The sequence below is a fragment of the Drosophila melanogaster genome, chromosome 3R (genome assembly GCF_000001215.4).
Source record: "Drosophila melanogaster chromosome 3R".
NCBI classification, from domain to species: Eukaryota; Metazoa; Arthropoda; class Insecta; order Diptera; family Drosophilidae; genus Drosophila; species Drosophila melanogaster.
In genome coordinates, this window is record NT_033777.3 from 22971748 (window position 1) to 22981420 (window position 9673).

Here is a 9673-nt window from a genome sequence, read left to right on the forward strand (position 1 = left end):
ATCTACTGAAATTAATCAAAGGATCAAGTCTATACTAATCGAACTTCAAGTGAAATATTTATAATTATTTTACTTATTCCATTTTCAAAGCAATAAGAGTGTGTTAATTGCTATATTGGGTGAATAGAAGAGTCTAATAAATCAACATTTGACTACCACAAGCATAAAAATAATTATGCTTTAGTAATTAATCGTTTATTCGCTGATAGCTTAGGCATTATCGAAATTAGTTGTGATTTATTGTGTTCAATGTTGTGGGAATAATGTGATGAATGCAAAATGCTGTGAGTACATTAAATATACTGTCTAATAATATACAAAATATGCATTAAATATTATCACCAATAATATTTCTGATTGAAATATGAAAACTGTACCAATTGCACTAACAGTAATAAAACCCATCGCCATTTTCCATATGCGTAATCCTCTTTAAAGAAAATAGTTGGGGCATATAGCCTGGTGTTCTGCGGATCGAGTACAACAATAACTTTGGCAAATACGCAGGCCAGCAGGCAACTTCAGTTGGACCTCCATTGTGCGAGTGTGTGTGTGTGTGTGATTGTTTGCTGGCCAATGGACCGACGTGACGTATACGTAATATTTCATTTCATTTGTACAACGCACATACATACGCTCATACAGCGGGCAGTGCGTGTGTGTGTGTGTATGTTTGCACTGCGCTCACCGTTGGCCTGGCAATGAAGGACACACATACCCATACGCAGAGGGATCCTGCACACTACACTATATGGTTTATACATACATATACGTGTGGAGAAAAGGATGGATAGGGGCTGGAGGAGCGACTTCGGCGACGCGTACACGTGCCTACATCGTTTGCACAAAGGTTCAACACCGTTATTTATTTAATTGCATTCAATTTGCGGTTAATTGTTAAACAATGGCCAACAATGACTGTGCTCAGCCTTTGACTGAGTTCGTTCGTTTTGCATTATGGGCGGCCGAGCGGGCCAGAATGAGGGGGCGTGGCGCCGTGGTAGCTTGGCCAGTTGGCCGAGTGTGTCGAGTGCGCTGAGTGTGTTTGTTATGCAAACAAGTACAAGTGCGGTTTTAATTGAACTCAAGTGAGGCTGAGCTCTGAATGGCCGCTCGATTTTTACATGAATGCGGGCAAGTGTGAAGTGGAGAGAAAGCGAAGAGAAAGTGGGATGAAAACTTGCGTGGCGCGGCCTAATGAGAGGGGTCGGTCCAAATATTTGCACAAATAAAATGTAATTAGCTTTTAAGCCAGCCAACAGGCAGTTTAAACAGTACAGGGCGGCCATAAAGCACACCAATTTGTTTGCGCCAGTCCAAATATCTATGTCCATACATATATATCTGATTTTATGGCCCAGCTGCAGTGACAAATTGCAGGACAAACTGCCTTTGGAAAAAAGTAAAATAAATAACAATCGGCTGCCGGTTCATGGCCATCCAGCCACTGCGAAAGTGCGCTTATTACCATTTACCGCATGGCAGCGAAATTAGCGGGCATAAACCGAAACCATTGTTATCGCACCGCCGCCGCCGACCATCAACATTTGCATGCGAATTGGAAATAGAGTAACTGCGGACTCCATTGGGCCCTAATCGGTCAAGTGTGGGCGGGCGGCGGCAGCGGCAGTTAGCATCCAATTAAAATGCGGCTAAAGTGCATCAATGTAAATACTGCAGATCCTGCGTCCTGCCCACTGCCGTGTGCACATTCAAAATTCAAACAAAAACCATAATCGCTTTGGCAGGGATTACAACACACAGGAACATGCTATGGATCCAGCTTTCGATTGCGATTCCCATTCCGATTTCGATGCACCATGCTCCTGGCCAAAAGCGACCTACTGGCTGAGATTTCCGTAGGGCCGACCGACTGACCATCCAAATCCGTATCGATTCACCCCGCCGCCTCCTGCGGTCGTGTGCAACATGCGAATTATTTTTACGTTTATCGCAAATTCAATTCAATTGCGATAATAATAAAATTTATTCGCAGCAATTTGTTTCTCTGTTTGCTAAGCGAGAATTCAGCAATATAGTGGCTGGCCGACAGCGAATTATAATCATGTGCTTGACTGGCTCGGCTTGGCTAAAATTGAAATTATATAATCACATACACCAGTGGCCATACAAGTATGCACACCGATTCCATCACAAGTATGGCTGCCATTTGAATGGCCAACAAAGGGGCTCTTTATCAAGGGTATAGACAAAAAAAAGCTTCTAGTCTGTGGGCCAATGTCACTAGCACCCAAATATGTCCCATTAAGGGCACCTCAACACGTGTCCTTCTTTTTCAATGGAAGGAACCTTGAAGGCGACCACTTATTGTCGTCAAAAGGACAAAATGACACGTTTTGAAGGCACATACTATTTATTTTATGTACACACACACAGATTTTATTACAGCTACAACTACAACTCATTTTCTAAAATAACGACAATAATTACATTAAATTATTGTGATTAAATGAAGTTGAATTTACATTAACTTATTCTATGTTCAAAATGAACTTTCAAATAATATTTGCAAACTTTTAATCATAGGATACCGGCAAGTCTAAACCTTCATTTTGTGCCACCAATATACTGTGTGTTTATCGTTTTGTGTACCTCTAAGCATCTTTTTTTATGTTTTATGCCGCCCGCTGGCTATTTGTGCGCCAAATGCATTTGTATCGATATGCCGCTCATATAAAATAAATTTAATAGATACTTGTGAAATCGCCAGTGCAAATAGTGCTGCGATGCAGCAGTTCTGTGTTGGGGAAGTTGCAGCACAGTGGAATGCCGCCGCTAAAACAAACATCCGAGTCATCAGCCGGAAATGGGATACACGCTCGGTCCTTGTCTGGCCTTCCTTCCGTACTTGCCAGCTCCTCCTCTGACCTCTCAACCCAGAAACTTGAATCCTGATCCCCAATACCAACAGATTCGCTATGGCAATAAATCCCCCAAGGAAGTGGGTGGCACAATAGCAGAAAAACTCATGAAGTGGCAAAGAGTTGCGATTGTGTAAACAAATATATTAGGAAGAAGTCAGAGGTGTAGATGGAAAGGGGCTCTTAAATTGAAATCATTCGATGAAAATAAAATATAGTTATAGCTTTAAGTATTTCCCAGAAGTAGCTTATGTTTTACTTGTTTTAAAGCAAAACTTTAATTGGGTTTCCTTTTGGCCATGCTGCATGCCACGTAGAGAAACGAATGTTTATAGCACTAATTTTATTTGTTAAACTAACAAAAGCAGCAGCAACGACGACGAGCTGGGCAAATAAATGTGTCTCAGAAACGATTGAGCGCACAGAGACAGTCATATAAACAGAGGGACATAAAACTCATACGACATGTGGGCCGGCAGGCACTTGGCAATGCGTGAGCGTGAGAACATGGCACTTCATTCACGCCCCGGAAATGCCCCACCCACTAGCTACGTACCATCCAGCTCTTTCTCCAGTGTAAAACTCCGTACGGACAGCAGTTGAACCGAAAGCCAAAGACAAAGAGGAGCCGAAACAAAAAGCCCGGTCTACAGTTGCGCCTGCCGAACAATTTATACGACTATTTGAAGTTGGAGGACTGAGTAAATGCTGCCTAAGTGTGCGTAAATCTATAAGGACACCCAGTCGTCCCAGTCGTCAGGACCTACGGAGGAGCTGGAGAACCCATCGAAGGATTTCGGCTGTCTCCATTGTCACCCGGCCACCACTCGTTCTTTCTCCCAACCTCCAAAGTGTTAACACATCGTTGCCATCCCCCCAACATCCCGAACTCGTCACGATTTCGTCCCGTTCTCCAGTTTGTTTTTATGTTGTAAACCATTTTCATTTGTTTTTCGTCGCTCTCCACTCCTTTTGCGTCTTGGGCGATTGAGATATTCCCTTCTGTTTGACTTCAAAATTGATAGTTTTAGCCAGATTATGATCTGTTTATTGTGCAAAGTGCTGTGAACCGGGGATTGGGCGGCAATTAAGTCGCCTTGTGCGGCGAATGTGAATGTAAAATGTGTTTCCGTTGATAGCTGAGATAGAGGCGCCGTTTAGGCGTTGTCCTTCGTGTTTGATCGACTGATAGATAGAGTGGCAATGTCCTTAACTTAATTTACTCCTGAGAAGAAAGACAGGAAGATAGGGAGCCACCTCAAGCAGCGTGAACAACAAGAACTGAACTTATTTCCGGCGGAAGTATCAGTATTCGGCAATTTCCGGCCTGCCCTTGGCTTTCATTCTTTGCTCCCTCGCTACGAAACTTTCGCCGGCAATAAATGTTAATACATATTAAGCGATATCCCATCCAGTCAATGAGTGGACCAAGTTCGAACTTCGGCACGTCCATGCCGAATCAATTTATCGAGTCAAAGTGTAATTAATGCCACTGCGGCAGGACAATCGGCCAGAACTAGACTCAACTACTCGGCGCATCCGTCGAATTGCCGGAATGGCTCAATTGTCAGACTCCATAGCACTTCCATTAGCCGCTGCCTTCATTAGGGCCTGGCCATAATCATCATCATCAATAATCTGGCTCTGAAAACACATCACAAATTAATTTTGACAGCTCTTGCCAGCTATTAATATCAATTATTCAAATAGTTCGGCAACCAGCTGACGAACTTCAAGGCAATGCCCCCCACATTACCAATAAGCTGATTCATTACTGTCCGTTGGTTATGTCATCAGAGTGCTCCTTTTGTTACTTTTTCGCCTATCGAAGATGCAGACGCTTTGTTTTCAATAATGAGCAACATCTGATGCGTTTAAAATGTTGGCCATGTTCTTTGGTAGCCTAGGTTTGCTCTCAAAGACTTGTGGCTCTAGGGCCCAGACGATAGCAATGTTCACAAAAGTATAACATTGCACCAGAAGGCTCTTTGTATATACCATAATATGCCATAAAGGATGCAGAGAAACTAAATGATTTAGAACAGAAAGCAAGACCATACTTGCTGTGGGTTGTGTTTCCTACATTTGTCAAAGAGCATTTCAAACAAACTCTTATCAATTGAATCCACTTAAAGAACAATTTACAAATCACTCGCTTATTGACATTATCATTGAAAATTCGTTTCGATTTTCAATCGTGCTTCCTGCCCCGTTCATTTTCTATGATACCAAAATAGCAGATTGGTTGACCCTCCGCTTTTCACATGGCAGCTCAAAATTATGCGTGCACATGTATGAAATACCGAATTGACTAATATTTATTTATACAATTTTGCGGTTCACAGAATGCAGATAATTCAATTCCAGTGTCAAATTTGCCAAAATGTGCGTGTGGCTGGCTCAGCCCACCGCTCACCTCAAATGCAATTCAATTTGGCGATAAACCAATTTAAAGCCGACCAAAAATGAACGAAAAACTGTATGGAATTAAATGTACACATACTCACACTCGCATATTCCACTGTGTGTGTGTGTGTGTGTGGATGCGGGTAGTCTGTTTATCTCTCAGTCGCGGCTTCGGGGTCAGAGGTTATCGAGTGGCGACCGTCGACCGAAGCTTTGGAAACCGTGCAAACTGTTGGTAGTCGAACGTCTATCGCAGTGCCAACAAGTCGGCGATGAAGCGGTTTCTTGTGGCCTTATTGGCCGCTCTGCTGGTAGCCGCCGTCCAGGGCGGAATTCTGGGCAGAATTTTCCACAGGGAGTCCACCTCCACAACAACCAGCACAACTACGACGACCACAGAGGAGCCCCGCCGACCCTTCTACATCAACAACAATATTCCCGAAATCCCGAAGGACTGTGTGGCGCAGTTCAAGTGCAAAAAGAAGCTGGCGAATGTTCAGGCTCCAAAACCGTGTGTGAAATACTGCCTGCACAGGATCACCTGTCCCAATAACCAGACCAGTCCCGTTCAGCCCAACCAGTGTGTCGATCTCGACGAGCAACAGGTGCTGGCCGTCCACGAGGCAAACACGGAGCCTCCGGTCGCCGGCCAAACCACCACCGAGAAGACCATGATGGTGGCCATGATCGACTTCCCCTGCCAGCCCGGCTATCTGCCCGACCATCGTGGTCGCTGTCGGGAAATCTGGTGATTCGATGGCTTCGTGACACGTGTTTACTGCATAATTATACCTGTGGAATTTTCGTTTTTATATACATGCCTGCTCCCAATAATCACAATAAAACCCAAACGAACGGCTTTTGCCCAAAGATCGAACACAGTGAACAATTTGATAAGTGTTTCGGGTGTAAATACCACCAATCTGCCAGTCACAACAAATGGCTGCGGTTTGTGACTAGTGATTGTGTTATCAGTGAGTTGAAAACATTTCAAATCAAACTGGTATTTTCATATATACTAGTGAAAAAAGTGTGGACTCAAAACAATGCACTCGCTGTTGGCAAGAATAAAAAGAGTTTTGGCCATTTTTAAAATAATAAATAAATAGATAAATAATTAACAACTTACATGCCCTAACTCTATTTCGTTTGCTGTTTAGACCAGCTGCTTATAACCTCTAGAAATAAATTAAAATTTCTTTAATTGTTTTTTGAACATATTTTTGTAAGTGCATTCTCCGCCGTGAGTGGTCACTGTTCGGGAATAATACTTTTGCTGTCCCGACACGCCAAGTGTCAAACACACCTCCTTTGGTTGGTTGGGAATCGGTGGACTCAGACATGAGTGGCGGAATTAGGGACTGAATGAAGTGGGGGTGGGGGGGCTTACCTCCAAATGGGCGGGGCACTGGGCGGAGTCGTGGCAGTCAACAATTTTGTCTAATTACAACGGGAGAAACGAGCAGCCAGCGACAAGCCATAAAAAATATGCCATTTGCACGAAAATAACTGTGATGTGCTGTGACCTGTAGCCCCCGCCATTGATAGCCTCCAGCAAACAGGATAAGGAGGACGAGGTCCTGGATTGAAGGAGGAGTTGCCGAAAAAGCCAAAGCCACAGATATAGCTAACAAATGGCTTAATTCCAGCCAGCAGCTTGAATGCTCGGAATGCCGAGCGATAAAAAGTACATGTATTAAAATTAACAAAACAACAAGACGCAGACAAGAGACGCCTTCTTTTTTGGCCCATTTGGATGGGTGAAGGTGGTGGATTTGTGTAGGTTTTGAAGCCTACTTCCATCACGTGATTGACGCACATTTCGAGCCCAGAGAATACAACTGCTAATTCGACGCACCCAACTATGGGGATCAAGGAGGAGGATTTGGAATGGGGCTGGTGGAAATTTTATGTGTCTTCGTCATGTTAATTGTTTTCCTTTGTTCGTGGGCATTGTGGACTGCTTTTTGCCGCCACAACCATTGCTTTAGCTTTAGCTTTTGCTTTGTTGTAAGCCATAATTTGCGCGCTTATAACTCAAAAGTTTCGCCGTCAAGCCAAACGCAACTAACTTTATTAACTGAAGGAGCGCGCGCCTTAGCCAGGTTTTGACTTCATTTGTGCCCCATTCTTTTTGTTTTCTTGATTTCCGTTTCCGAGCGTCGGTTTAGCAGGAGGACGCAACTTTCTTTGGCTTGTTTTTATGGTAATCGGCGCATAACAAAAACCACACCACCACCACAACAACGCACCACACCGCCCCACCCACCTGTGTGTCTTGGTGGTACGGTTGGCGGTGGCATGGTATTTGGAAATTAAACTGCGCATAGTCCTTAAAATTTTATAACTTAATTTCTCTTGGTCTGGCATTTTTGTGAACTTTTTGATTTGATTTCGTTTGGCACTCGCACAACTCCTTTTTCGCCATATCGGTTGGCTGTCTGTGGGTGGTTGGTTTGGATTGGATTGGCTTGGTTTGGATTTGGGTGGCTTTTCAGGTGGCTTTCTGGGTGGGTAAGGCAGTGACGTGCCTGGCGTTCTTTTCCAGCCCGGAATTCGGCATGCGAATTAGAATAATAAACTGTTGGAATTTATTTGGCGCAGGAAAATGCTTTGGCTGCGCTGATAAGGTTGATCTATGGCCGGTGGCATTTCAATGGCCGCGATAAGAGCAATGAGTTTTGAAGGATTATGCCGGTGGCAGCATAATTGATGTGATGCGAACATAACTCAATTGTGGCGTAATTGCGGCCCTCGAATCTGGCTTTTCCGCCAGTTACGCACTCCATTATTTGTATAGCCCTTAGCCGGCCAACCGATGCTCTATCCCACTGGCATTTTACCCTAGTTATACAAACGTAAAAATGCCAGCTTTTGCAGCTGCTTTCATTATGCTAATTGCACGGACATCAACTGCGGAAACAATGCAACTAATAACAGAAAGCAGGGGCAATCGGTGCAGCAAAAGAGCGGAAAAGCGAACAGGTATATACATAGGTACACAGGTTGGCAGGTACGGAGGTGAACTAGGGAAGAAACCAAAGAATTTTCATTAAAATTTTCATTTAGTTGCGCAATTATTTTTGTGCAGCCATTTTAATAACACTAATTTACCTTCAATTCCCAACTCTTTTTCGAGTCACACAAAGGCCACCGATGATGAAAGAGATGGTGAATCGCATGGTGAATGCGAATGCGAAAGAGACGGGGACATACGGTTATAAATATGCGCAGCTGCAGGATAATAAAAATGATAAGTTTTTCTCTCTCTCTCTTTCACTTTCTGTCGTTTTTGCCGTCTTTTAATTTCATTCCTTTCAGCATTCACTCAACCGGCCACAGCTGAAGCTCAGCTATTACACTGGGAAAAATGTAGATACTTCTTTAAATTTATATAATTTATACCATTGAGACTCAACTACAATTGTGTCATGGAATATGCTATCCGAGAATCATATCCTTTGAGAGAATATTTGTTTGATCGGTTTTAGAAGCATAGTTGGTTCGATAAATTCCAAAAAATATTCTACATTTCCCTCACTGCTTCGATTCGAAATTGGTCACAATTTGGGGAAAAAAATTTTCTCTTTTTTCCCGGTACCATCGGTTGTCATGCGACCGCAGCAGCAGCAACTAGAACCAAAAGCTTCAAAGGCGGCCAGAACATCAAGTTCATTCTAAGCCGTTTGCATTGCAAATTCTGCATCGCCTGGCGAAAAAGGGGGACAACTCGATGCTGGTTGGCCCCACAATCACTTTTCAATTAAATGGCATTCTTTCCTCTTTGCCATTATTTTGTGTTTTTTTTTTGCTTTAGCCATGGCTCTAGCTTTTTCAACCAGCTCGGAGCCAAATGATTCTGCCACAAAAGCAAAAGGCGTTAAAATGCGTTAAGGGGTGAAAAAGGGGAAAAAGGGGACAACTCTGCTTTGAAAATAACGATATCAATTTGGGTCCATTTATTTACTTGACCAACTCGACGAGTGAACGCCTTAATCGGCCTCTATTCGCATTAACATTCTGTTCAATTGTCAATCATTAATACGGATTGTCATCGACATGTCACAAAAACTCGCAACAGATTGACACGAAGTACCATTTAAATCCACCCAAATTAATTATAAAACCAATTAGCAAGGGCTCGGTGCTCGGGATTAACACAGATCCTGTCATAATTAGGTGCCGAAAAGCTTTTCTTATTTGCAGCGACAGGAAAAACAATAAAATCCCAGTCGGCCAAGTTGCCCATTTGGGGGCATTAGTCCTGCGGGATTAGGGCCAAACTTTGTTAATTCGCCGAAATTTAAGGGCCCGGCCCCGTACAAGTAAGCAAATAACTGGGAATTTCCGAACCATAAAAAAAGGTGCGCTTCGCATCGAATTGG

The 9673-nt window shown here is 43.4% G+C and overlaps 1 protein-coding gene across 2 annotated transcripts; it reads left to right on the forward strand.

Moving 5' to 3' along the window:
• The first annotated feature begins 5522 nt into the window (after nt 1-5522).
• On the forward strand, nt 5523-6417 carry Gbp3 (Growth-blocking peptide 3). 2 transcript variants are annotated; one of them, NM_001300548.1, is made up of 1 exon: nt 5523-6417. In NM_001300548.1, exon 1 carries the CDS (start codon nt 5561-5563, stop codon nt 6038-6040), a length of 480 nt encoding a protein of 159 aa, NP_001287477.1. In that variant the 5' UTR covers nt 5523-5560; the 3' UTR covers nt 6041-6417. The 2 variants fall into 2 exon arrangements, with proteins under 2 accessions (NP_001287477.1, NP_651105.1); NM_142848.3 differs by having other exon boundaries at nt 5523-6155.
• The last annotated feature ends 3256 nt before the right edge of the window (nt 6418-9673 follow it).